A 27,216-nucleotide genomic window follows, 5' to 3' on the forward strand; every position below is an offset into this window, starting at 1 on the left:
AGCCGTATGCGGCGATGCTGGAAAGGTCGTCGATTCGAGTTTACAGAGTGAATGACACACTTTTGATTTGAAAAGTGCCGAAGCCAAATCAGCAACGCCCATGGGCTTTTCCATAAGTCCTTCGACCAATTAACGCGAATTATTTTGCATACAAAATGAAAAGTCTGGCAATTGGTTTCAGCCATCTGTCTATCTGTCTGTCTGCCTGTTTTTAATGATTTGCCAAAGCATCAAGCTTCAGTTCCCTAGAAATTTAAATGAACAGGTGCTGCCGCTTATATATTTTACATGCCAATCAAGCCTTAAGTGGACACCGAATTTTAAATAAATATTCACAGACAGATGGGCTTTAAAAATATAAGGTTAACGATTATAAGTTATTATAATCATTAATAAAACTTTAATTTTTGTTGACAGTTTGGTAATATTTTGAGCCCTTTAAAAATATGAAGGGGTTTTAAAAATGTGTGCTTCGAACGACAGCTTCTGTATGAGATTTCCAAAAGTTCTAGATTATATTTTCATTATATTAATATTTAAAAATCAAACAGAAAGAAGAACAAGAGTTAATTAGGAAAAGAGAAATTGGCTTTTTCGAGAAAACCGTACAAAACGGAATTGTTAATGAAGGAAATGATGGTCAAGACAATAAACCGAAGCCAAAGTCGAAGTTGAAGTTGAAGATGAGCCTGTAAGCTGTAAAAGAAATGCATAACCATAAAACTAAATACAAAAAAAAGTGTAAAACACGAGCTGAAGTTGCATAACAGCGCTCCACCCTCCTACCGCTCCTACCATATCATCATCAGCTTCCATCCGATCCAATACGATACGATCCGTTCCGTTCCGTTCCGATCCGTCCGTTCAGATCCCAAAGGGGGGGAGCGTTTAATTTATGGCGAGCCGAAGGCATCGAAGGCCCCTGAAGCAAATAGCGGACTTTCTTTTTAGTTTGTCTTCAGTGTTGAGTCTTCAGTTTTGAGTCTTCAGTTTATATGGAAACTGAATGTGTTTGAGAGAGTGTTTGCCTTTGACTTTCAATTTTCATTTCCATTTGAAAAACTCATCATCGGCTGCGATCTGCTTTTTAATTTCATTTTCGAATGTTTGCTATCTTCATTATTATGCAATTATTGTATGTTTGGCCCGGGGAATGTGCGTCTTGAACTTTTCACAAATGGCCTGTCAAAAATTCGCAATGTCTTCTGCTGATCACCTGACAGCTGCAACAAATCCAACCACTTATCACACACCTGGAAGCTGTTCGGATCACCTTGCCGTATTGACGTCATCGAATTGGCAATCTCTTACATATTTTAATGATATAAGTTGGCGAATCTCAGAACAAGGAAGCATATTCGAGAATTAAATATACGGTTGACTAGTTGGGGCGTCAACTATTCAACTTTTTCAAAAACAGTGGGCCTCAATCTGCCAGATAAAAGAAAATATGGAAAATGCCCAATGCCCATTAAGAAAAAATATGTAAATATTTATCGCAGGCTAGATAATATGAGCAGGGAATTCAAATTTCAACAATCAAACCAGAGAATATGCAGTATTTTAATTGGATGAAATAATTAATTGTCCAGTTCTACGAGATCTCATTCTATTCTGAATGAAACCGGTTCTCCTCATTTATGTTACTCTATATTTAAGTGTGATTATCAATTGGCGGAGTGTTTAAACAGGATTTCGAAAGTTTAATTTCATGCATAATTGCCAAAGTGACAAATTTTTTATGAAATATTCTGGGAAGACAAAAAAAAAGGAATATATACAAACATTTCTTAATTTGGATGCAACACGAGTAGTTAATTATATTATATGTTTCTTAATACAAATTCGTATTAAAAATTAATAAAAAGTTGAATAATCCGTTAAATAGTTTTCTAGAGGAACAAGTTTATTGAACCTTTAGAAAATAATGCCAATTTATATAAAACTGGTATACTACAAGAAAATTTGGCAATTCTTTAAGGTTTTAAACAAAAAGAAAAGCAATCGTGGAAGTTTATGATTGATCCAATTTATATTTGAAATATTATTAAACATCAAATTAGTTTGTTTTAAAAACCTCTCTCCAATCTAATTACCTTCCGGAAAAACGTACTTAAGTACTGAAACGTATTCACTTTAGAGATATTTCTACCACCTTCACTTATTACTTATTATTATGTTCACACCTTTTAATTAATGACATTCCTAGAGGTTTCTTCCCACTGTGCGGGCCAGCCTACCTGCGGGTTTGTCGTCTCGTGTGCAATTTATGCAAATCGCCCACTTTGCAACTAGTTCACTTACCTCAGCTTGGCAAAAGTAAAAGTTTGCTCAAGTTACACTCGCACACACACTCCCAGTCCCAAGCACACACATATGAGTTGTAGGGAACTCGTTTTTTGGGCCACTTTTTCGGAGGCTCCGAGAGCCGCTTACCTTGATTGGTGATAAAACTTATTTATGCGTCGAATTCGTACCAAATACAAAAAAATGATACAACAAATCCGTATTTATTTATTTTGTGCTGCAAAATGTGTAAAGCATATAAATATTATATGTATTCATATGGGCCATACGGCATACGGGATTTCCAGACTCTAAAAATTTGCAATGCTTAAAATTAATTAGCAGCTTTTCGATTTGTTTGGGATTATTGCGCAAAGAGCGCCCCCGGGTCCGGTCGGTCCACAGACTCTCAAGCTTTGAAACCAAAACCCAAGACTTAAAAAAAAACTGAAACGATTCGGCTTTGAGTAGAAAACCAAGCCCAAAAGAACCAGTTTTACCATCTCCATAACGAAATCTCCCTATGCATTGATTTGTGCGCATACAAATTAGCAAATCTCGATGCTTTTTATACTTTATGTCTGTATAATATAGACTAATATATCTAATTCTAGACCGGATCGATCGACACTTTGGAGCTATCGGTGTTAGGTGCCCAAAATGCCCAAAAGTCGTAAACCTGTCTCGGCATAGTCCAAAAATTTACATATGAAATGCACATTCGTGTGTCGGAATAGGGGGGGGCGACTTCAACTGAAATCGAAACTGAACACCAAAAACGCGTTATTGTTATTCAAATTTCGGTGTCTTGTCTTTTTTTCCTGTCGGATAATACCGAAAACTGGTTAGTAAGTCAGTGGGTAGATAGCATACAAATTGGTCTCTCGTATATCCATTTTTTGTGGCTTTATTTCATTGGAAATCATATTTTTGTTTCTGTTGCTAGCTGGGGATCATTTTCTAGGCTTTCTGGTGCATTTGGCTGGAACAAAAGATTTTAAATTAAGAAAACCATAATGATTTTTTTTGTAATTTTTTTTTGTTTTCAAATTTTTGTGGTTTTTTCGTTTTATTTTTGTTTTTCTTTGTTTTTTATCATTTAAATATACACATACAAATTAACGTAAAACTACAAAAAAGAGTGTAAACACAAGTTCGGATGTTGGGGCTTGCAGTTTTCAAAGATTTTTCTTCTTTTCATAGAGTATTTGTTTCTGATAGTTTCCTCGTTGAAATCGTGATAACATAACCGTAACACAGCAAAGACTTGCTCGCTTCTCGGAGTCAGTCCATATAAAAAATATATAAAAAAGTCTTGCAGGAAATTCAAATAGTCGATGGTAATCGATCGATCAAGTGTTGTGTTGAGGGTTTTTTTTTGAGTGGGTTTTGGTTTAAGGGTGCGGAAGGGGATAGTTTTTTTTGGGGCAGGGAGGAGGCTTTATTTTTAAGGATTAACCGCTGACTTAGAAGAAACCATCGCCAGTGGGATCGTTCACCCATGGGTAGTTGTTGGGGCATCGGACGCAGGTCTGCAGGTTGATGGTCTCCCCGGGAACCTCCTTGGAGGTGAGCTTGCAGGTGTTGGGCACCCAGCAGGCGGGCTTGCCCTCGACCACGCACTTCTCCCTCCAGGGCTCGAAGTTCTTGACCTCGCTGATGGTGCGTGGGTTCTGCATCCACTGGATCACCTGAGTCATGGTCACGAAGTACACGTCGTTGTGGTTGGCCAGGATCTCATCGATCCAGTACAGGAAGGCGTCGAGGAACTCGGGGTTGTTCTTCAGCCAGGCGGCATGGAAGTACAGACCCAGGGGAGCACGGTTCTGATCGTAGTGGCGATCGAAGTTGTGGTTCAGGAAGTTGTAGAACTGATCTCCGGTCAGGATGTTCGAGCAGGAGTCCACCATGGCGCAGCCAGGCAGGTACTCGTCGTTGGCGGGATCCTCACGACGATCCAGCTCGTTCATGACCATCTCCCAGACGGCGTGGGAACGGGTGGGGCAGCTCTGCAGGTTGCCGTGGCAGCGGTGGGGCATGCGGAAGTACATGGTGTAGGGCCATAGTGGGGGATTCGACAGGGGCGCCGTGATGGTGGAGTCGTACAGGAAGGCCTGCTCCTCCATCATGGTGAACTGGTTGTTGCCACCGACACGCAGGTACGGGGCACGCACTCCCACCACCGAATTATCCGTAATGTTGGCGTACTTCTCAATAATGATCCTCATGCCGGCCATCTCCTTGGCCCAGTCATCGACGGTGGCGTTCGACCAGAAGCGCTCCTCATCGTTGTGGGTGATGGAGTGCACGGCGATCTCGTGTCCCTTGCGGGCTGTCTCCTGGACGGCGGAGTAGTTGGTGTACTTGTGGGAGACGAAGTACGTGGCCTTGATGTCGCAGCCGTTGGGGTTCTTGCGGTTCTTGAAGATCTCCTTGTAGAGCTCGATGTTGTTGTTGTTGATGGCGTCGTCGAAGGTGATGGTGATCATCATGGGCACATCCTTGGCGGGCAGATCCCCGGGAATGGCGGTTCCATCCTCCGAGCAGAAACAGTCGGGGAGGACGCACACGGTGGGATCGCAAGGTGGGGCGCGGTTGGGATCGTTATCGATATCTGAGGAGGAAGAAAATAAAAGATTTAAGATTTAAGATTATTTAAGATTTATGTTTATTGTTTATAAATTACTATTCTGTCGGCATACGAGTCAGCCGGCTTAAAGTTCACTCAACTTGTCATAAAAAACGAAATATTTAAACAATTAGCTAACTGTACTGGGGGGGACTCTGTGGTGGCCAAAAGAAGGGGATTGGGATTGGAAGGGGTTATTTGGAAGTTGGTTCAATGAACCGATACGGCCTGGAAAAGCAATCAAGAGAGGTGGGAAAACCGAAACGCAAAGTGAATGGAAAATGTCTACACAGTCTTCAAGTTAGTTTTTTTTTTTGTGTTTTGTGTTTTATATACCGATTTTTCATTCGTTATTATTATTTTGATTTGTATGAATTGATGATTGTGTTGGCTTTGGATTTGGATTTTGAGCAATTTTCAAGTGTGGTTAATCAAACAAGACTGCTTTGAAATGCAGGGAGCGTTCACTTATTAGCCAGCCATACCACATCACACATACCACGTGTTGGCCATTCATTTATCGGCCAGGCGGTATGCAAATGATGTTTGCTTAGCATTCCGGCCAACGCAATTGGTAAGCCTTGCACTTGTCGGCCAAATCGAATTACTTGCGAAAGTTTTCAAACAAATTTGCCGTAATTATTGCCGGCCGCTGTCTCATTTGGCATTTGGTTTTTAGCGTTTTTGGCCAAAAGTGAAATGGCAGGCGTCGTGCGGCATGCAAAGGCCAAAATACTTATTTTTCGACTCTTGTTTTGTAGGTCATCCAGTGCCGGCTTTTGTATTGACCTTTTTGTGCGTTGTCTCCGCCTGTCACTGGACCCTTTCTCCCCCATCTACTCTTCCGCCCTCCCGTGCCCTCGTCACTCCACCATTGGCCAATAATCTTTCGCTAAAGCCAAGTGTTATGTCATCCCGGACCGGTTCAGCAATCGGTATTCACTCCTCACCGGATTCCCTGGCATTATTGACTCTTTTTTCCTTACATTCGAGGGCTCTGCCTTTATTTCTTTTATTCATTTTCTCCTTTTTTCAGTTTTTTTTTATCTTTTTGCAGATATTATTGGGGTTTGGGGGAATGGTTGAGATACCATGAGATATGTAAGCTGGCTTATTGGCGGTATTATTAGTGAAGAGGATGTGGACTGGAGGTGATGACTAAATAATGGCGGGGAATTTTGTTTTCGTTAAGAGATGTTTATGTGTTTTTCTAAGAACCAATTAGGCAGTTCTCTAAAAGCAAAATTGATCAAAACAAAAACAAATAATTAAAAAATAACTTTAAGATTTATTAGGCAGTTGCCTAACAAGTACAGAAAGCCACAAAAATAACTCCCTAAATTTCGCAAACAAGACTCATTTTTTTTTACAACTCTTGCACAAATAACTCCCCTTTATTTTCACCCAATTTTGGAAGCACTTTACTCTCATTACATTGTCGTTGGCGTTAAAAAACTATGATGTATGACCATTTAATCGTTTCTTTAAAGTGCCTGCCATTTATTTCGTTTTTTGGGGCTCCCGGAGACGTGAGCTTCCTTATTATGCCCTGAGGCGGTGAAGTGAACTAAACTTGGATCGCTGGTGTTATTCAATTGTTTATAAATTATATATAGAAATTAATGCTTGGCTGAGCATTTCGAAAAGTCGGCGACGCCACGGGCTGCACAGAAGTGCAAATTTTTTGCATTCAAAGAGTGCGATTGGCAATCGTAACTCTAATCGCCAATCTAACAGAAGCGAGGTCTCAGAAAAGGTCTTGATGGCTTGATTTGGCATTTAATCAGCTCGTTAAGGCAACTATCCTCTTGGGCAATTGCCACTAAATTATTACTATATTTGTGCATTGTGCTATTAGTATTATTATAAATTAGTTGCGCTCTTTACGCCGGCTGCTGTTCCGATCTTTTGTTGTTATTATTTATTTTGTAGCTTGCTGCTGTTTATAATGGTGTTTATTTTGCCTTTGCTTTTGACTCTCATTTTTTTGCGGCTTTCTGCAATTGCTAAAAATACACAAAGCCATATAGGTATACAATAACAACAAATCGGTCTTTTAAGCCGCTTATGTAAGGCTAATTTACACATGAATCGAACGGGCTCTGCCTCTCCATGGGAGTTTTGTTTTGCTTCGATTTGATTTCTATTAAGTCCAAGGTTACCTATTAGCTGTTGCGATGTTGTTAATTAATGATTTAATATTTTCATTTTTTTCATACATGCTTTATTTCTGCATTTTGTTACTGTCTATAGTCTATGAGGTTACAGAGTCTTTGTGTCTGACATTTTGTTTCCATTTCACACTTGACATTTCCACCCGAAAGACGATTTCCATTCGAGATCTGAGCCTCCTCCGATCTGAGTCGGGTGCTACGAAAGGGCTTTACGAAACCGGTCGCCCTGTAAGATCTGTGCAACAAGATTTTAGATTCCAAAACCGTTGCACGTAGGCGTCATTGGAATTGGAATCTCCAAGCCCCCCACCAAAACAGACACTTGTATGCCAGAGAGTTGTCAGAGTCATTTCGAGACTGGAGTTTGGAGTATTACTGAGGTAATGTTTTAAATGCCGTCAACCGGTTTTAAGGTGCGACTGACTCTGCGATTGGAATAACTGAAAGAAATTTGACTTGGCGCCTGGCCAAAAAGATAAACAGTGCCAGAGGTTTTGGGGCATACCCTCAAAAAAAAGTCATACAAAATATTTAAAAATAAACCCAGTTAAAGGTTAAAAATGAGGTTTAAAAAAGTAATTCAAAAGTGACTAAAATTGCTTGTACTTTCCAACAAAAACTAGGTAATTATTTAATGGATAACATATTTTATAAATCCCTAATATTTTATTACTGTGCACCATGTTGTGAGATACTCAAAGTCTTAAGGTTTCAGCTGATGGAGTAATAACACTTGGACCCGAGGCTTTGGGAAAGCCAATCCTATATGCAACATTTGGCGGCTCTTTTTTGTTTATAGAGTCTCGAAAGCCCAATTCGTGCTGAATCACTGTGAATCATTGTTGTCAAATGTCAAATTTAATAGAAAAAGTGCTCCACAAAAGGCTCAACGAGTGATCAATGTGTTTATTTTTGTCTCGTGTTTGGTGTTTGATGTTTGGTTCGCCGCATAATCCCACTGTTTCTGATCAATTATTTGTGGTAATGCCAAATGGATTGATCCTTGGGATGGCAGAGATCATTCGTTTACACACTTTTTTGAATAAAATTGATTTGAATTTGGGTTGCGGCATGAATTGGCAAATATTAATGGCATTCATCACTCTCATGATCACTTTTACGTAATTAGTATCAATAATATATAGTGTGAATGATAATTGCAAAACTCCAGATCACTAATTTATTTCTACACTTCTTTTTAATTGCTGGTTGATAAATTAATAGTCAAGTCACTGATTTTACTCTTAGTCTTATCAAATTAAATATATAGTAAGAAATATCCACTTACCACAGGTGTTCTCATCGGAACCATCGGAACAATCCTTGTCGCCGTTGCAGAAGAGTCCTCGCTCAATGCAGTTACCATCACCGCAGGCAAGGAAGCCATCCTGGCAGAGGGGCTCGTCCGTGTGGAGCAGAGGCTTCACACGACGCTCCTTGTTCTTGGACTTGCAGTTCTTCACCGACTCCTTCCAATCGCAAGTCTGCTTCTCAATATCGAAGTACAGACCGGCAGGACAACGAATGGCTTGCAGGCCCTATAATATTAAGAAAAAATAAAATATTACAATTAAGGTGTGAATATAGTAAAATAAAAACTGTTTTCTACAAATAGAAATAAATAATTTGTTTGGAAATAAAAGTGAAACCCACCGATGAGGTACACTGGATCACATCACGGCAGTTATCGCCCTCGCCGGCCACCAAACGGAACCACTCGCCGGCATCCTTGTCCTTGCAGAGCTCCTTCTCGAAGGACTCCTCCTTCTTGGCCTCCTCGGTGGTGGCCTGTCTTCTGAATCTGAGCAGCGGATCGCTGTCGCTGGCACTGGCTGCAAATGGCAACGAAAAACGGAAAGGAATGGGGAAAATTGCTTTAGCGAAATTGTTGCAAGTTGGTTTGGCGGTTGGTGCAAAGTTGCTAAACCGGAAGAATTTCTATGGCAAATGTGGGTTGGGTCCATGTCGCCATGGCTGGCACTTCCTGTTACAAAAACACAGATCGTTCCGCGGATATATTTGTATATATATTTCTGTATATCTGTATTATATAGTTGAGAGACTACACCTATATATAAATCGATGGCTTGGCATGCGGTCGGGCTGGTTGCTGGAGTGTTGCTGGATTGGCCGAAAAAAACACGTTTGGCATTATGAAATACGATGTCACCAGAGAGAACCGAGCGAGTACCGCAGAAATTCAAAAATTCATATACATATGTTATAATGTCGGTTGCCAAAAACAAAAAAAAAAACGTTAGAAACTCGTTGCGGCTGCGCTATAACTTTGACATTTTGCATCTCGTCGGGACAAGGCGGTTGGTAACAAGGCAGTTGGTAACAAGAAATGAGCAATATGAAATAAGATAATCTAACATCGATGTCCACGTATCTGTCTGTCTGAATTCGATTTCAATTTCAATTTCCATTTCAGTTTTCATGCCGAGGGAGTTGCCGCATTTGCATAACTGTTAATTGACAGCCAAGACCACAACAGGCCAGTATTTATGTTTCGGCTTTAATCATGATCGATGGCCTGTCAAAGTCAAGTGGTATCTGGTCAGAGAACTGCATTCACGGTGCGCTCAAATGTCAACCTACTGGGCGCTCGCTCAAGGTGCTACGCGTATCTACAGTAATTCTCCCTTTAAAGCCAGCTACTAAAAAATGAAAGTTGTTTCACTAAACTAGTTGCAGCTGGCCGATTGTGACCTGTCCGGATCGTCCTTTTTTTCTTACGCATAATCAAGGTTAACGCATTCACATCTGCCGTCGTAGCTTTTCAATTTCAATTTTTTTGATTTTCCTCTTTGTCTTTTTTTTATCTCATTTTCTCAGTTACCTTGTATGGTTTTTGAGTTTTCGAGTTTTTTAGTCTGAAGGCCGAGTCAGTCGAGCAGTTTTAATTGATGTCTTGACAACTTCCGCCAGCGGAATGCAAATTGCAGTTCAATAATTAAAACTTATGACTAGGAGGGGTATAAAATATGTGTGTTTCAATGGGTAGTAGAGAAGAGACCTTACCTTCGTTAATGGCCGCCAAAGCCAAAACGGCAAAAACCACAAACAGTTTTGCCATCTCAAGATATCTTCACAGTTTTTTCTATTTAACTTTCGAACTCAAATATGTGTTTCCTTTTTTTTTAATATTAAGAAGTTCAAATCAAACACTTAATTGAAAAACACTTGTTTGGAGTTGGACGACGGAGAGCAAGTTTTGTCCTTCCGATCGCTATCAAAGCTCCATTTACACTGTTTGCTACGATGCCGCGCACAATTTCTCGAACCCCTCTCTGACACCAAAGCCCCAGACGAAGTCAAATTTGCTTCTTTTATTACACGGCGTTCCTCTGTGGTGGGTTTTGGACGAGCTTTCCTTCAGCTCCGATCCGATGTCGGATGGCTCAAACAGGGGTAATCCCAGATGCGATCCACACGAAAGCTTCACTGCCAAGCCCGGCTTTCGAGGGTCTCTGTATGTGTGCGTATCTCTTTGTGTTGCACAAGTCTCTGGTCTTTGGCTTTTGGGTTTTTGGCTCGAATCGTGACGTTCGGTTCGTGGCCAAAAAGAAGAGAGAAGTGCGGCACGTATGCGAGCACTCTTTTATATGCAAAACGGACTCACACTCCGAGGTGAGTAGACGCCCCAGTCGCCCCAAACAAAAAAGGCAGTTAAAACACTGTGTGTGTGGATTGCAAGTGAGAAGTTGGAGGGAGCGCAGTTGGCTGCTGACTTGGCCATTATGCAAATGGCATTCTTGGCCATAGCTAGCGGTGCAACCATCTTGGCTCTGCTGGCAGATTTCAGAAGGTCTGCTCCGTCTCTAGACTGCCATCGTCACCCACATCCTAGGCCCAGGCCCGGCCCTCTTCTCTCGGATGTGTGTCAGCCCAACACTTTGTCTGGGAGTGCCCACACTAAGTCACTAAGGCATAAAAAATACATTAATTTTAATACCCGCACATTTGCGCATTTTACTAATTTTTTTAGTCTCCTTTTTATTTGAGAATCTTCAGAGTGTTTGGTGAACTGTTTGGCAGTAAAAGGCAACGGTGCGTATGATTGATGTGCAGGTACTCTATGATAATAGAGTGTAGGATAGTACTATATTTGTGTTTTAAACTAAAAATATATATTAGTAGCTTAATATACATATTTTCCAAGCATAAAAGTACAAATTAAAACTAATCATTCATTATGATACAACAGGGCGTATGAGCAATAAATGACATTTTTGAAATCTTAGGGAATCTGTTATGGGCTTGTCCCATAGCCCATAAACCTTCAGAAGAAAGATAAATCTTTCCAATTTTATTTCATTTTGATGGCTAAGTAGCGCCCCTCCGACGTCTGGTCGTTCCAATTTAAAATCGCTTATTTTTTCCATCTCGCCACGACCTTGATCGTTTTAAAGCCAAATTAAAGCCATTTATGGCCCACAGTGTGATACATCGTGGCCCGATGACTGCTAACTGAACTGACAGAGAGGCGTCTTAAGGCGTGACGAACTGCCGCCAACTTGAACGTTTTTTTTTTTGGTTTCTCCTATACATTTTTTTTAAACTAGCTGTTGGCTGGTGGTGGCTCCGACTTTAAAGTGTGCCAAAGTGTTTTGCCGTTCGACGAGAGACCTTTTTGAATTGTCATTGTCTATTTTTGCCACTCTTGACATTTGCATAGAGGAGTAAGGCTGGCTGATCGAGGCTCTGGGGTCTCGGGGGGGCTTGAATTTCCAATTAAGATTAAGTAAATAAGTTTTTTGGCTCGAACAGTTTCCGCTTCAACGCATACGCATCGCACCTCCTAAGACGATGAAATTTACGTCAATGGAAGAACCAGTTTTTCATTTCATACTGTGATCATCTCGTTTTTGGCGAATTCTTGCTAAATCTTCAATGAGTTTCCAACTAAAAACCTCAAAAATTACCCACCAGCAAGTTGATAAACTACTTTGGTTTTTATATCAGTATTTATGGCCTTCTGTAACTGCAATTATAATGGGAGTTGAAAGATGTTTATCCTTTACACTTTGCAATTATTTATCCACACGTATAAAGACATTGATTTTTAAACATAATCCTAAACATAATAGAAGAAAAATAGTAATAACTCTTAAAGGTACTTTCATCTTGGCATTTTTAAGAATCCAAAAAAGTATGCAACAATTATTGCTTTTAAGAATTTATTGCATTTCAACAAGCTCAAAAAATTGTATTGTTTTATAATAATGCAATCTTTCCTTAAAAGAATATGAAGTTTATTATTATCACAGTTCCATCGCCAACATTCGGGCTCTGGTGTGTGGGGCAGGTGGGGAAAATATCACTTTTCCCTCATCATCTTTGTACTCCGCATAGGGTTGTTGGAAGACGATCTTCATTCCAAGGGCCTCCTTTTGATTTCCGGAGAAGAAGCTCGAACACATGGCAGTCATCACTTTAAAGCCCTGGGTACGGCCAAGTTGAATCAGAGTTTGGGCCAACCGGCTTCCAACTTGTTTGCCTCGCATTCCCGGTTTCACGAAAGTCATATGAGAGTATAGAACCTTATCAACACCGTAAAGTTTAAATATATCGACTTTCCTTTGCATGTAATCACCCAATTTCAAAATGGCAGCAATTTCTGGGGGTGATCTCTCAATGACGGGAAGTTTTGACTCTAAATCTTCCTGGGTCTGGGATACCGCCAAACAGAAGCCCACAATTTCTCCATTCTTATTATCATCGACGGCCGTCAGAGAAAGACCCTGCTGTCTCATTGCTCGATGCTTCTCATCCATCTTATCTTTCACCGTGGGATATTTAGTCCAATCAATAGTGCCGGTTAAAGGTTCATCGACCAAAAAGTTATTAACCACGAAATCAGACACCGTGTCCAGGTCATCCTCAGTCATGGGGCGTATGGTAATGCCATCCTTGGTGTTTGTTGTCATCTTGAACTTTGAACTTTGATCGACTGCGGAAACTCGCCCCAAACTCACACCAGAAAACGACTGCTCACCCTAAGGTTTAATCTAAAAATGAACCCCAAACTTGTCGTACAGCTTTTATAAACCCTTATCATGGACGCTTGATAATGAGAAAAAGATAATAAAACACTAAAATAATTTTATTTTCCTTGTTTGCAAAAAAAAACAAAACAAGTTAAATATAACTTTAAAGCAATTTCTTTTTTAATTAAACAAAATAAAAAGCTCTCCTTTCTAACGTCTATGTATAGGTAACCATACATAAATCCAATGAAATCCACAAAGTTTTTGAAAGATAACCTCTTGAACCAACAACAATTCTTCACAAAGCAAATACATTTCCAATCGCAAATACATGCTGCCAATATACTCTTTCAAGAGGTATTAATGTTATTATAAAAACATTGTTTAAAGAATCTTCGGCAGTCTTTCTGGAGCATTCCCAGCAAAATATGTTAAAAATGCATGGAAGTGAAGTAATCTATCCTTGAGAAGGTATCCCATTAAAGCTATAACTTTGCCAATAATGATCCGATTCCGAAGCGGCATACCTTAAACGATTTATAGAAAGATCGTCTATAAACCTGCATCAAAAACTGGACACCGATTTTTCTTTTAATTTTTTTCAAAATTTTCTGATGGTACCCATTGAAGAATTTGAAAAATGCATAGGGACCCCATTATGGCCCCCAGTGAAGGCCATAGCTTTGCCAATAATGACCCGATTCCGAAGCGGCATACCTTTAACGATTTGTAGAAAGATCCTTTATAAACCTGCATCAAAAACTGGACATCAATTTTTTTTTGTTTGTTTTCAAAATTTTTTGATGGTATCCCTTGCAGAATTTTAAAAATGCATGGGGAGCCCATTATGGCCCCCGGTGAAGGCCATAACTTTGCCAATAATCATCCGATTCAGAAGCGGCATACCTTAAACGATTTGTAGAAAGATCCTCTATAAACCTGCTTCAAAACCAGGAAATCAATTTTTTTTAATTTTTTTTCAAATTTTTTTGATGGTACCCCTTGCTGAATTTTAAAAATGCATGGGGAGCCCATTATGGCCCCCGGTGAAGGCCATAACTTTGCCAATAATCATCCGATTCCGAAGCGGCATACCTTAAACGATTTGTAAAAAGATCTTCTATTAACCTGCATCAAAACCTAGACATCGATTTTTCTTTTAATTTTTTTCAAAATCAAATGGCCAAATTCTTCCCATATTTTCAGCAAATATTGAAAATTAGTCATCTTTTTCTCTTCATTCTCTATTAGGTAACAACAACAAAGGAAAATGTTATTGTCTTTCTATAAACATTTTATTGGGTTCTCAATTTTTTTGGTGATTCATACAATTTTTACATTGTAAACATAAAATAAATTTACCTAATGTATACTTAACTAAGGCTTTTTGTATTCTGTTATACAAATTTCTCTGCGTGACTCGTATTTTGATATTTGTACGTAAACTCGTTTCGGATGCATTTGTTCTCATGGAAGATCTTGATCAAACCCATTTGGCTACCGTTGGCAGAAAATGGCTCCCATCAATTATAAATATCTATTGTTCTCTGATTCCGTTTTCAAATTATATCACACACTCAATATCATTCGTCGCAAAGACTATTTGTGGTTTTGCGGTGCACAGCATTGTTTGCTTAGTATGCAATTATTTTTAGGTTTCATGGAATTTCAAGGGTTTTCATTACGATTGGTGGAAATCATTAAACTTTGGTTGCTTAATAGAAAATAAGATTTAAATGAGTCACAAAATTGCAGAAGCACTAGTTGACAAAACAGTACCTTCAGAATATTTGTGACCGGAGGGGCTGGGCTTAGAAAGTAACGTAGATACGTACATACATTGCGATTGCGCTTATCTCGGTTCAAGTGCTTTGGCAAACAAAACAAAAATTAATACAAAAAGCTAACAATAAGTTCGACTACACACATAAAGCTGACAAAACAAAACAAACAGAAGCCCTGTGACTATCTAAATGGCGCACCCAGTTACTTCATAATACTTGACAGGCTGGTGTAGCCGCTATTGGCCTGTGTAGGCTCCTGGTCACGCCGGCAGCTTCCACAGCAACAGAGACTCTTCACCACGTCCACGAAGTTTGTCTGATCGAAGTCGTCCAGGTCGTTCATAAACACTCCGGAGCTAATGTCCTCTGCAGTGCGGGTGCCGACAAATGCCTTGAGATCGGTAGTTGGGAAGCCGTCCTTGTAATATGCTTTGATCGTGTCATAGGCATCCATGATGACCGCAATGAATAGCGACAAAACCACATATATGTACAGCGATATGAACGAGTACAAGTAGATCTGGCAGAACCACCACAGCCACGTAGCCTTGCTCGACAGAGTGGCGAACGTGGCGAACATATCGTCACCGTTGATCAGGGCAAACAGACACTCCGATGTGGTGGCCAAGGAGCGAAACTTCATGTGGTAGGGTCCAAGGATCAGCCAGCCACAGAAAACGAATCCGGCGTAGATCAAGAGGGCAGCAATGAGGAATCGCAGAATCTTTGGTGCCGCCTTCTTCAGTGTCAGTATAACCACGTTGTACGTTTTGAAGAATCCAAGATATCGAAGAACTCCAAACCAGACGAGAAGATTTCCGATGCCAAGGAAGAGAGAGCAGGTATCCCATTGGTCCACCACCATGTACCTGCCCTCGATTTGCTCTTTCAGAGCGGATCCAATAATCAGCAGTATATCATTGAAAATGATCATAATGTACCTGAAAGTACGAATATTTAGTAAACTTTTTCGAAATTTAGGATATTAGCATATTATTTTGTATTACAGAGTAAAATAATATTACATATTAATAATCTTTCCAAACTAACTATTAGAATTTGTAGTTAGTCATTTTTAATAGCTTTACAGTTTTTTTACTGGAATGTTACCCCTCAAGGTTCAAAACTCACCAAAAATTGACAAACTCCAATCGGCCGTCGAAACTCAGTTCCTTTCCAAAGTGCGACCGGAAGAAGTTAACCGTCGTGCATCTCAGCAAGTAGGCTCTCCACAGGGCACGGGTGCAAAGGGCAAAGGACAGGGCGCAGGTTAACAGGACGAAGATGTTGAGGACACTTCGTAGCATGGCATCAAAGTTTGCCTCCGAAATGAAGTCAGTCGCTCCGTGGCACTTCAATCGTGTGGCCTCCGCATCCAGTGACAGTAGCATTTGTCCGTCATGATCCCGATTGTTGAACAGAATGGAGATGTCGAATCTGAAACAATCGGGAGCGGATAGAGGACCACCATTGGCCTTGAAGTTCACAGTCTTGATTTTAAACGTTAGCTGCGCAGAGACGAGCGATGCAAAGTTAACCTCCACACCGCGCTGTCGGAGATAGTTCTCCACCCCGATGGTGGTCACGTTCGGGGGCAGAGCCTCGCACACCTCATCGATGTGGGGATCGAAGATGTAGGACTCGTTGAAACCAAATATGGTGCCCTCGCGGTAATTCTGCAGGCAGAGCTTCAGCGGCGGCATCGTATTATTTGGGGTGGGATAGTCATACGGCCCGATCGATCGGCTTACGTTCGCATAACCGTTTACAGCATACTGAACGGTGTCGAAGAATTCCGATTTAAGGTAGAGGGCAAAGGGACCGACTGCCGGCGGATAGCTCTCCACCTCCCTCGAGGAGTCCCAGTTGCGGAGGAACAGGTGCGAGAAGGCAAAGCGGTTATCACCCGTGTAGTTAATATGGTTATACCGCGAGTGGGCAAAAAGGCACAGTTGCATCGTCACCAGGAAGATTTTAACGATCTATAAATTAAATGATTCTAAATTATAGTTTACTAATTATGCTGAAGCTATGCATATTCTTATGCTATGATTACAATTGCAACACTCCCACAAATTATATGTAAGAATATGGACCACCAGCAATATTTATTCAAATATATACATAAGATAAAAATCTCCTATTTCCCTTTAGACATTGTTAATTGCCAGCAATGGTGATACTTCTTATCTCTTCCCAGTTTCTTCTGAATCACCTCCTAGGTGGGAGAGGCCCACTGATCCAAAAATCTTATCTAAAATAAATAAATATTTTACCAGGGCGACTTGCGTCAGATTTTATTTATTGTCTATAATTTCCTTTGCAATTTTTCTTCCAGTTATAGCTGGTAGAAAATTTTGTTCAGTTTTATTTACTTAAAAAATCCCTCTATTCTTAATTAATCATTCAAAAAATCCCCCTCCGCATTTATCGCACAGTTGAATAACTTTTAAAAAAGTACGAGTACGCGTACACGCCGTGTCTGGCCATAAAATAATGAAATTTCCTCCAGTAAATTACGTAGTATGGCTAACTTTAGGTAGACCTTATAGATAAGCGCGTTTCCAGGTCTAGATAAGAATCGGAGGCTTAACCACTGCAAGCCAACTAATGAAAAGTTTTGCCTATTTCTCAAGTGGAACGGTTTGGTTTTCTTTACATTTTAAACAACTAAGCAAACAACTTATATGTCAACAGGTAGAATGCCATTTCATTCGATAAAGGTAACAAAGTACTCGAAGACTACACTTAAAAACATGTAACAATTGAGCCATTTGTTAAAATACAAAACAATTGCAAAGTATTTAAGGTCTATAGAAAGTAATAGTAGTCTTAAGTCACTTTATACAATATTATGTTAAGGCCATTTAGGCACTTTCTCATCTCTCAGCTTGGCAAAGGTTGAATAAACGCAAAGGTTGAATAAACGCGTCTGTGGAGACAAGTGTTTAGCCAGCGACAAGATGTGTCATCCGCATTGTCCGCCCCTGATTCCCCACACCTCGGAACCAGAATCCCGCGACGAGTCAATTAACTGGCGCGACGCACAGATGCTAAATTATATCCGAAACTTAACCATTAAGTAACATATGTATGTACATTGTAGGAAAGTTTGCGATGAAGGCGACCAGCAGAGGCTAGATTTTCCCACCTCCCACACTTAATTGAGAGGAAAAGTAAACAATTAATTGAAGTCCCGCCTAAAATATACAAAATACATTAATATCCAGCCCAACTCACCTGGACGACGAACTTGTAGGGAAACTTTCGCTTGGCCTGCCATTTCTCGATGGGATTCATGAAGTAGAACTGCAGCTTCCTACGCATTCGCTCCTCCTGGTACGATGTGGCGGATGATCCGGCTGGTTCTGCAAACTCTGGAACCTCCACATGACCCTCGACAGATTGGGCGGTTTGCAGGGGTACCCCTGGCACCACCGGAGTGGACTGCAGCTGAGCCTGTCGACGCAAGACGCGGGTGTTCACATAGTCGTCCTCGCTCTCCGGCGACTGTGGGTGGTGCTGGGCTGCTTCGTAGCTGTCCGTACGGCGTTTGACGGTCGGAGCCGCTGCTGGTGGAGGCGATGCCGCCGCTGCTGCTCCGGAGCCGTAGTTCTGCATTTCAATGAGCTCCCCTTTCGTCGCGAAGGTCGGGAAGTCTTGCTTGGTTGTTCTCCGTGCAAACTATCTTTTGCCCTGTCCCGCGAAACATGCAAAAGAAAATCTACACAGGGGCAACAAGCAAACGGGGTATGGGAACAAAATAAAAATGCACTCTCGGTCAAATGCGCGACTCTAGCTAACTAAATGAAAATTAAATTGGTGGCCAAGATACGCGAAGAAATAGCTTTGTTATTGCGACCAGGGCTGACAAACAGCTGACTACGAATCGATATCTGATAAGGCAGCAGCGTTTTGCAACACACGAAATCGATAACAGATAAGTCGCGCAAGGGCGCGAACATTTAAAATGTTTGAGCTTTTGAATTGAATAAAGCTGGACAGTTTTCGTAGAAATAGACAGACGGGGAGTAATTAAACCACACATTCTAATTAATAGAATAAAAAATACAAGTAACACGAGTATTTTGAATAGTTTCTTGTTTGTATTTATATATGGCAAATTTAACAAATTTTCTTTTAAAAATATACATACATACATACAGCTAAAACACCACGCATCGGGCGCTTTTCTCGCACTTCTCTGCTCACAATTCTCGTTCATAATTAATTAATTAAAAGTATGTTTTTAGTTGTAGGGACTTAAACATTACGTACAATCACACGCACTTAATTACATACTAGAAAAACACATTGATACATCAAATTTTCCGCACATTTTCTGTTTTTTGTTTTCGTTCAAATATATAAATTAACTAGTTGTTGTTTTAAGCATAATTTGTTTGCAGCAGCACATCGTGTTTAGAAAGCATAAAATGGTTTTGTTTTGATTAGATTTACATAAAATATTTGTTTTTGATTCTCATCCTCGTATAAATATGTGTGTGGTTGTGTGTATGTGTGTGTGTTACATTTACAAACGTACATTTAGATGTGTGGTTGTGTGTGTGTGTGGTGTATATATTTTATATAAAACAATAACTAGTCTGAAGACCTTGTGACTAGACGGTTTTTTTCGGCTTCTCTAATATGTATGTATGTAGAGTTATCAAATATATTCTATGTATTCTGCTCATTATCATCCTGCCCTAGGACCACAGGATTGCAATGGAATTTCATACAGATAGACATTTAGAGAACAAGTCCTGTGACTCCAAAGGGATTAAATATATATATTTCTCTTTTTCATTGAACAGGCTTCGTTAGGTTTATAAATGGAGGACTACTTCCAACACAGACACACAAATCGTTCGATCGATATAAACTACAATACATAAAACAAAGAAATAAGCCAAAAGACGATCGTTTCCTGCTCGACACGGTTCCTGAGTAACTTTTCCACCTCTCCACAAAGCTCAACAAGCTCCACCAGCTCATCCTGCTCCTGCATCCTTACATCCTACTCTGCTCAATCATCCTCATCCTCCTTCTCCGCGATTTCTCTACAATCTCTACACTATACTCTCGCGATCTCGGGCCCCTGATGCCGCCGTCATGTCCGTGAATCCTGTTCGAGCTCCCTGGACGCCGCTGGGCAGGATACCCACTCGCCTAGCCTCGCCGCTGCGCACGCCGTTGCCCTTGAAGAAGTTGGACATCCAGTTGGTCAGCTTGCTGCCTCCGCCGGCCACTGCCCGGGATCTCTGCTGGTGGGAGGTGCCGCCGCCCAGGAAGTCCAGGTTTCCGGGCTGTCGGTTGTCGATATCGGCCGCATAGCTCACACTGTTACCGCCATGACCGCCGGGTCCGTCCATGTGCTCCAGGGAGTGCCAGCGCTTATTGTGAGCCATCATCTCCTCGGGCGGAACGGAGAGGGAGGCCTGTCGCTGCAGCAGTGGCGATTCCAGGTCATCTTCTATAGTTATGCCGCCGTTGCAGTTGTTGTTCAGGTGCTTGCCACAGTTCCTGCCCCCACCTGCTCCCGCTGGAATAATGCTAATCTGGGCGTTGGGGAAACTGCCCGAATAGCGGAGGGTAGGCGGCTGACCATTATCGCGGCGCATGAGGAGACCCAACTCATCGTCATAGCCATCGGTGGCGTCCACCGGATTCGCGGACATCTCGTCGTCCAGCTCCAGTTGACTGGAGCCCACATCCCCGTTGGGGTTGCCGCTGATCAGCGACACGCCGGTGTCCAACGATCGCGAATTGTTCTTGGAGAGCTTCGAGGGCGGCAGCTTGACCCGTTCGTGACGCTTGCGCAGGTGTTGCAGAGGCATGGGATCCAGGGAGCGGGACTCCCGCAGCAGCATCTCCGCTGCCGAGTCGTCCTCGTGATCCCCCAGCTGTGGCAGCTGGGCGGCGCTGATGATTCGGTGCGGACGCACCATTGCCAGCGGCTTGTGCAATGCATTCGGCTGGCGAACTAATCCAGATCCAGAACCCGATCCTGATCCCACTCCTCCGTCCATATCACAGTTCGTTTCGTTTGTTTCGGAATGATTCAGCGTGCTGAGCGAGGCCTGCGCGGATTCGAGGAGTGCTCCGCCCACAAAGTGTCCATTAATGGATGGTCGTTCCCGTTCCCGATCACGATCCCGGTCTCTGTCCCGTTTGTTGATCATGCGCGGGGAGTCTCGCACGGATCCCTGGAGACTGTACGTCGACTCCACGTCCGCCGGTCGGGGTACACTACTTTGGCGACGAGATCCGGTGCCGCAGAAGTGCATGGCCTGGATGCTGGGCTGCCGGGAGTCGGGATTCAGCTTGGGACTCTTCCGGGGGCGACTGAACAGCGGCGGTGGCATGTCCATCATGTCCACCGGCTTCTTCTGTATCGCATTCTCATTGGCTCCGGTCAGCCACCAGGTGACGACCTCGCCCTTGCCCTTCATGTTGACCAGACCACGTTTCTCAGTGATGTAGCCGCCGCCCAGCTTGTCCAGCGCCAGCTTGCACTTATTGGAGATGTGGATCTTGAGGGCCTCGCCATTGCTCTCCATGCGGGACGCCGTGTTGACGGTGTCTCCGAAGAGGCAGTACCTGGGCATCGTCAGGCCCACAACTCCGGCCACCACCGGGCCCGTGTGCATTCCGATCCGCAGCTTCAGGGTCTCCTTGGGCCGGTGGGCTATGCGGTGCTGCTTTACCGCCTGCAGCAGCTCCAGAGCCATCGAGGCAATCTCGCCCGCATGACGATCCCCATTCTTAATGGGCAGACCCGAGACCTACGAAGAGGATCCTCATTAGCGTCAAGTTAAGGGCACATCGGAGGACCATGTACTTACCACCATGTAGGCATCGCCTATGGTCTCCACCTTGTACACATCATAGCCGCGTATGATGCGATCGAACACTGTGTAGAGATCATTCAAAAAGTTAACCACCTGCAGTGGTGTGCTCTCCGCCGACATGGCGGTGAATCCAACAATGTCGCTAAAGTATATAGTGACCTGCAAAGGACGAAAACACCCATAAATTATATGAAATATGAAGTTTTAGGTACAAGTCCTACCAAATCATATGACACCGGCTCCACGCCCTGGCCCATGGTCAGTTTCTCGGCCACCGACTGAGGCAGCATGCGGTGGAGCAGGTCCTCGGTCTTCAGCTTCTCCTCGCACAGGAGGCGAGTACGCTCGGTAACGATGTCCTCCAAGTTGTTGGCATACTTCTCCATCATCTCCATCATTTGGTCCATGATGTTTTTGGTCTTACCTCCGCGCATTTTCTTCAAACGATTGCTATAAATAAAATAAATTATTTTTATATTTTTTATATTTAATTTTTAATAGAGAATCAATTACCGTATGGCACTAAAGTCGGGCCGTTCCTCTGGCTCTTCGGCCCAGCACTCCTTGATGCAGGCCAGCACATAATCCGGACAGGACTCAGCCTCAATGATGGACTCCACCTCCGGCCGGAACGGATCCTCGCCCTCCATGGGCACTCTCATAACAAAGTCCACAATCTGCTTTGGTTCAAAGTTGGTTTGTCCGAACGGACCCTTACGACTAAATATCTCGTACATGATGATGGCGAATGCATAGACATCGCCCTTTTGGCTGCCATGGATGTGGTTGCGGAGCAGTTCCGGAGCACGCCACAGTTGGTCTGGTAATTGGAGATTAGGGATTAGTTTTTTTTTTTTACAACAGAGACTGAAAACATACTTCTGTAATGCTGATGCTCCCCAATGGACTCGTTTTCGGCACACTGTCGCAGCTCATGGAGTCCAAAATCGGTGACTTGGAGCATCCAGCGCGAGGTGACCACACAATTCGAGGATTTGAGGTTGCCATGATAGATCAGTTGGGAGTTGTGGATGTAGATCATGCCCTGATAGGTATAGAAGATTAAAATAAAGTAGCCTTAAAGGCTAACCAATCCAAACTCACCTTGATGAGGTCATGGATGAGGGAGGCAATGAACAGATCATCCAGCTTGATGTCCTCGTTCTCGATGATGTCGTACAGACTGCCTTTGGCACAGAAATCGGTGACTAGCAGGACGCGGGTGGGCTCCACGCAGGCGCCAATGAAACTGTTGATATTATCGTGGCGCAGTTCCCGCAACAATCGCATTTCCTTCATGATTTCTCGGGAGATGTCCCGCTTCCTCGGGAACTTGAGCTCCTTAATCCGGACAACAGCGCCACGCAACTGTCCGGTGGAGGTCACAAACTGGTTGGTCCAGCGGGAGCCATAGCTCTGGGCGCTCATCAAGCTGACCTAGAGGAGGATCAAAAAAAAAAGTTAATTCTGAATATAAATGAAAGAAATCTCTCAAAACTTACCTTGCTGGGTGAGGAGACAATGTCATTGCCCGTGTAACCCTTGATCTCGTTTGAATCAATCTTCCAGAGCAAGCCCTCGATTTCCAGCTCTATCTTCCACTTTCGATAGATGCTCATGGTTATCACTCCGGAGCAGAAGAGCAGGACCCCTAGAACGACGGCTGCCACCGTGGAGGTGTAGTGGGTGTCGTCCTTTTTGCAAAGCTCGTTGGCAAATCCGCACATCGGCTCATCCGTGGGCTTCTCTCCGCCCGAGGGCCAGTCTATGGAGCCATTGATCAGCTTGTACTCCTATTTAGGCCAAAAAATAAAAGAGATTTTCCCAAAAATGCAATGAGTTAAGACTGACATCGTTCGGGGTCAGCAATATAAGCGGAAACCGACTAAAAGAAAAGGCAAACTAAAAAAGAGAAGACGACTCACTCACTGGAAGATTGTCGCCTTGGTGGAAGTAAGCCACGGGAACCATGTGGTAATTGCACTGGATATTGTTGGAGTTGTTCCACTTGTGGGGCTTGTAGGCCAGAACCGAAAAGTTGCCCTCCGAGTCGCCATACTGATCGATCTTAATAGTGGCTCCAGTGACACCTGTTGAGGATTTCAATTGAAATTATTTATATTTTTGTAAGAAAGCACTTTTAACTCACTCATATAAGTACGATTTTTGATGATGGTGTCGATCACTCGAGTTCCATTGCTGGCCACTTCGAAGATAACGTCATCTGTGAGGATACGCGTCTCCTGGCGCAACAACTTGTCCACTGCCCAGGCATATAGCTTCACGGAGTCGTACAAATAGGCGGCATAGATCGAAACAAACTAACAAGAAAAATATAACAATAAAGTAATTCAATTGTAAGGGTTCTAGTAGCACCTACCTTGCTCAATTTATTTTTCACAAACAGCTCGGGTATATTGAAATTAAATGGCGGCTTGGCACTATAATTCTGCACCTGATCCGTGAACTGCTCATATCCTTTGGTGGGCGGAGTGGAAGCCACGACGAGCAAGCTGCGAGCCAGTTGGTTGAACTTCTCCGTACTGTGACAATGGGCCATAACATCGATTTGATCCACTTTGCGCAAGTACTTTTCTGCCTCTCTAAGAAGTAAATTTATCAACTTATAGTAACTTATCCGTTTAAGTAAAAAAATATATAGTACCTCTCGGAATAGACCATCATATCCACAAAAATCACCATGTACTCCCCTCGGGTAAATAGGCCAGCCGTCTCCATGGAACTCATAAAGTCAACCAGACTATTGGCTGCTCCCAGAAAGACGTAGATTCGAGTGCGATTCATGGTGTTTTGTACCAGCTAAAGTTAGAGTTTAGTTTTAAATGATAAATTACTAAATTAATATATATATTATTAGCGAAAAACCCACCTGATACCAGTATCCTGATCGACAGCAGCTCAGCATCTTCTCACAGCATTTGGCGCGATTATCGATGAAGGACAGTTGGTGGTTGACGGTCATGTTCCTTTCGGTGGCCTGGTCCTTGAGCAGATCCGCCACCGGTCCCCACACATCCTCATAAAGAATGGAGAACTTGTTCCAGGCATAGTAGCGCAAAAGGGCCAACAAAGACTTCACAACCTAAAAATAAGTAAAATAGCCAGAGGATTTAGCAATAAAAACTTTTCGAACAAATATTGTTTTTGATAAAGTAACTCCCTTAATGGTTTAAGTTTCTATGAATGAAATAGTGCACATTCTATTCCCTTTTATAAAGTTGGAAAAAACTAAGTAAAGCCACTGCTGCTTGTTTAGTGTTTACGGACATAATTTTTGCTCCCTCCTACCAGGTTCATCCTGTTTTCTGTTGCACTGGTTTAAGGATAATCCAAGGCTAAATAGCTGTCCCTATGGAGCGACAAAGCCAACGAGAGAATGGCAACGCAAAGCTCACAAATCCCTTGGCAGCACCTATGTGGGAAATCCTCGCTCCTAACTCCACCCATCCACCTGTCACCCCAAGCAGACCCACCCACCTGTTGCTCTATTTGAACTCACCTGCGTGTCGGGAGGCTCTGTCCGGGCGAATGTCGGTATAGCGGATGCACGGTACTCTGCACATTTCTGTCAAAGAGAAAACGGGGAAAAATAAGAAATTTAAAGTCATATAAAAACACGATGCGTTAAATTGGCTGCTGGTATTTTGTGGGCGGCAGTGGGAGAGGTGTCATAAATCAGATGCCTCGGTGTACTACGTCGGAATACGTACATAGGATATCATTGGAATGTTGCGGCTCTGAGAGACTATGGCCTCCACATAGCAGGGTCCTTCCGGTCCGAAAATGGTGGCGACGCCATCGCAAATCATCTCGGTGATGGCTTTGGTGGCCAGTACCGTTTCGCCCTTGGTGTCATTCCAGCGCAGCTGCAGCGTAACATTTGGTAACAGATTGGGATCTTTGTTGACCTAACAAGGAACCGAAAAAAGGTGGTTAGAGAAGTGTTGTCTTTTCACCTTTAACTTCTTGCCATGAAAGGTCTGAAAATTACGTATACGACACGTGCTACATTTGGAACTAAAACTTTAAATTTTAAATCAAAATTCGTCGGAATTCTTTTGACATATTGCTACTGCTACTTTGGCAGGCAAGGATTCATGTCAAGATGGGACGAACTTACCTCATCCAGGGCCATAGTCAGCGCACCGGATATGGCCAATCCCTGGCGCATGCTGAGGTCGCCAGTGAGGGCCGTCAGATAGCCGACGGTGAGGACGGTGGGGTGATTGCTACAGTCGCGAACTGCCACCGACAGCAAGAGTAAGAGACTAAAGGGCCAACGCGTCATGGCCCCTTAGGCCGGGGCCGTTCAGCGCGACGCCTATGGGTCCCAACAGATTCTCACACTGCAACAAGAGAGTAAAGACAAAACGATACTTTAGTTGGAGTAGTTAGTAGCTAGAGTCCTGTGTCCAAAGTATATTAGCCTCGAATTCCATTGAAATGGCCAAGGACACTGGGCAGCAGCCCCTTTGCATAATAAAAGAGCATGTTTGACAAAGGCAAACACAAATGGAAAACAGAAAACATCGCCATTCCTGGCATCCAGAACGCATTTCAGGCACTTGGCACGCTTCAGATGAATGAACTTGGGAGGCGGAAAGAGGGTCAGAGATGTTGACCAAGTACACACAGAAAAATAATCCTTTTTTATAAATGTTTGATGTGCATTTAATTAATTTTCATTAATTTTATTAGCCAAACATAGGCTTCAACCAATCCAGTTATGAGTTTAAATATTCCAATTAGATTACCTTTTTTGCCCATGGTTCTATTACATAAAATAGGAAAAAAATAAAGTTTTTTAATTTGGTTTTTTACTGTTTTTGTGTATTAAGCAAGAGCACTACTGGGAGTTCCAGTTGCCAAGGATATGGACTGAAATGGCGTTTGAAGTGCCTCCGGAATAGGATGCCCTGCAAGTGGTGCCACCGGCCAGGAAATGTCAAACGCTCCAATGATGCTATCCTCTCTCCATTATCAGTGACCCCATCGGCCACCACTTTAATTAAAGTCTTTAAGGTTAATTTAAACCCATTTGGGACAAATCACTAGCCCAACAAGACTAGGAGTCACTGTTTCCCAGGACTCTCTCCACGTGCCCTCCCCCTTTCCAATGCCATTCATTATGCATGCATTGATTTTGCCATTATGCAATTTCGTTTGAGGTATTAACTTGATATCACTGATTATTTTGTTCCTGGCATTTGTTTTCCATTCATGCGCCATATCCTGCCACCCATCCTCTTCTGGTAGTCTCATAATATCAGCCAGCTTGTTTCAGCGAAAGCGCATTCCACCAGATTGGATTACGAAAGCGATGTGGCGGGAAAAACAAGGGACATGTGGCGGAAAAGTATAAAAACATTGGTCATTATCCTGATTTATTCATAACATTATTATGCTCTTTTTAATCAGGGACATAAATTCTGAGAAGGATTCATTCGAAATGAGGTGTGAAGTTATTTATTAAAA

General features: G+C 42.6%; 4 protein-coding genes and 1 long non-coding RNA gene across 12 annotated transcripts in view; all 5 read right to left on the bottom strand.

The window, feature by feature from the left end:
* Positions 1-3,506: 3,506 nt before the first annotated feature.
* On the bottom strand, positions 3,507-10,668 carry LOC6493583 (chitin deacetylase 1). Its single transcript, XM_001958003.4, has 4 exons — positions 10,114-10,668; positions 8,743-8,921; positions 8,378-8,627; positions 3,507-4,900 (listed from the first exon to the last, which is right to left on the bottom strand). The coding sequence occupies exons 1-4, from the start codon at positions 10,166-10,168 to the stop codon at positions 3,753-3,755; spliced, it is 1,632 nt and encodes a 543-aa protein (XP_001958039.1). The 5' UTR covers positions 10,169-10,668; the 3' UTR covers positions 3,507-3,752.
* LOC116655789 lies at positions 6,309-8,371 on the bottom strand. Its single transcript, XR_004310849.1, has 2 exons — positions 7,135-8,371; positions 6,309-7,084 (listed from the first exon to the last, which is right to left on the bottom strand). It is a non-coding gene; the product is annotated as an uncharacterized LOC116655789 (long non-coding RNA).
* A 1,587-nt stretch (positions 10,669-12,255) lies between the features above and the next one.
* Positions 12,256-13,119, bottom strand: LOC6493582 (arylalkylamine N-acetyltransferase-like 2). Its single transcript, XM_001958002.3, has one exon. It carries the CDS (start codon positions 13,020-13,022, stop codon positions 12,357-12,359), a length of 666 nt encoding a protein of 221 aa, XP_001958038.2. The 5' UTR covers positions 13,023-13,119; the 3' UTR covers positions 12,256-12,356.
* A 1,239-nt stretch (positions 13,120-14,358) lies between these two features.
* On the bottom strand, positions 14,359-18,562 carry LOC6493581 (mucolipin-3). Its single transcript, XM_001958001.4, has 3 exons — positions 18,107-18,562; positions 15,998-16,848; positions 14,359-15,807 (listed from the first exon to the last, which is right to left on the bottom strand). The coding sequence occupies exons 1-3, from the start codon at positions 18,485-18,487 to the stop codon at positions 15,069-15,071; spliced, it is 1,971 nt and encodes a 656-aa protein (XP_001958037.1). The 5' UTR covers positions 18,488-18,562; the 3' UTR covers positions 14,359-15,068.
* Positions 18,563-18,950: 388 nt separating this feature from the next.
* Positions 18,951-27,216, bottom strand: part of LOC6493580 (receptor-type guanylate cyclase Gyc76C) — a 33,780-nt gene continuing 25,514 nt past the window's right edge. For 7 of the 8 annotated variants that reach the window (XM_044714904.1, XM_044714903.1, XM_044714902.1 and 4 more), the window contains 15 exons: positions 25,862-26,087; positions 25,452-25,649; positions 25,241-25,306; positions 24,611-24,823; positions 24,386-24,540; positions 24,101-24,323; positions 23,870-24,041; positions 23,650-23,810; positions 23,223-23,513; positions 22,825-23,157; positions 22,600-22,765; positions 22,234-22,540; positions 21,942-22,170; positions 21,715-21,879; positions 18,951-21,654 (listed from right to left, as the gene is read on the bottom strand). In XM_044714904.1, coding sequence (XP_044570839.1) covers positions 19,939-21,654; positions 21,715-21,879; positions 21,942-22,170; positions 22,234-22,540; positions 22,600-22,765; positions 22,825-23,157; positions 23,223-23,513; positions 23,650-23,810; positions 23,870-24,041; positions 24,101-24,323; positions 24,386-24,540; positions 24,611-24,823; positions 25,241-25,306; positions 25,452-25,649; positions 25,862-26,029 — 4,563 coding nt within the window. In that variant the 5' untranslated portion in view covers positions 26,030-26,087 and the 3' untranslated portion in view covers positions 18,951-19,938. Of the gene's footprint in view, positions 21,655-21,714; positions 21,880-21,941; positions 22,171-22,233; positions 22,541-22,599; positions 22,766-22,824; positions 23,158-23,222; positions 23,514-23,645; positions 23,811-23,869; positions 24,042-24,100; positions 24,324-24,385; positions 24,541-24,610; positions 24,824-25,240; positions 25,307-25,451; positions 25,650-25,861; positions 26,088-27,216 lie in introns of those variants that run through there. The other variant, XM_014908964.3, reaches the window with a different exon arrangement.

The sequence above is a fragment of the Drosophila ananassae genome, chromosome 2R (assembly GCF_017639315.1).
Source record: "Drosophila ananassae strain 14024-0371.13 chromosome 2R, ASM1763931v2, whole genome shotgun sequence".
Taxonomy (NCBI): Eukaryota; Metazoa; Arthropoda; class Insecta; order Diptera; family Drosophilidae; genus Drosophila; species Drosophila ananassae.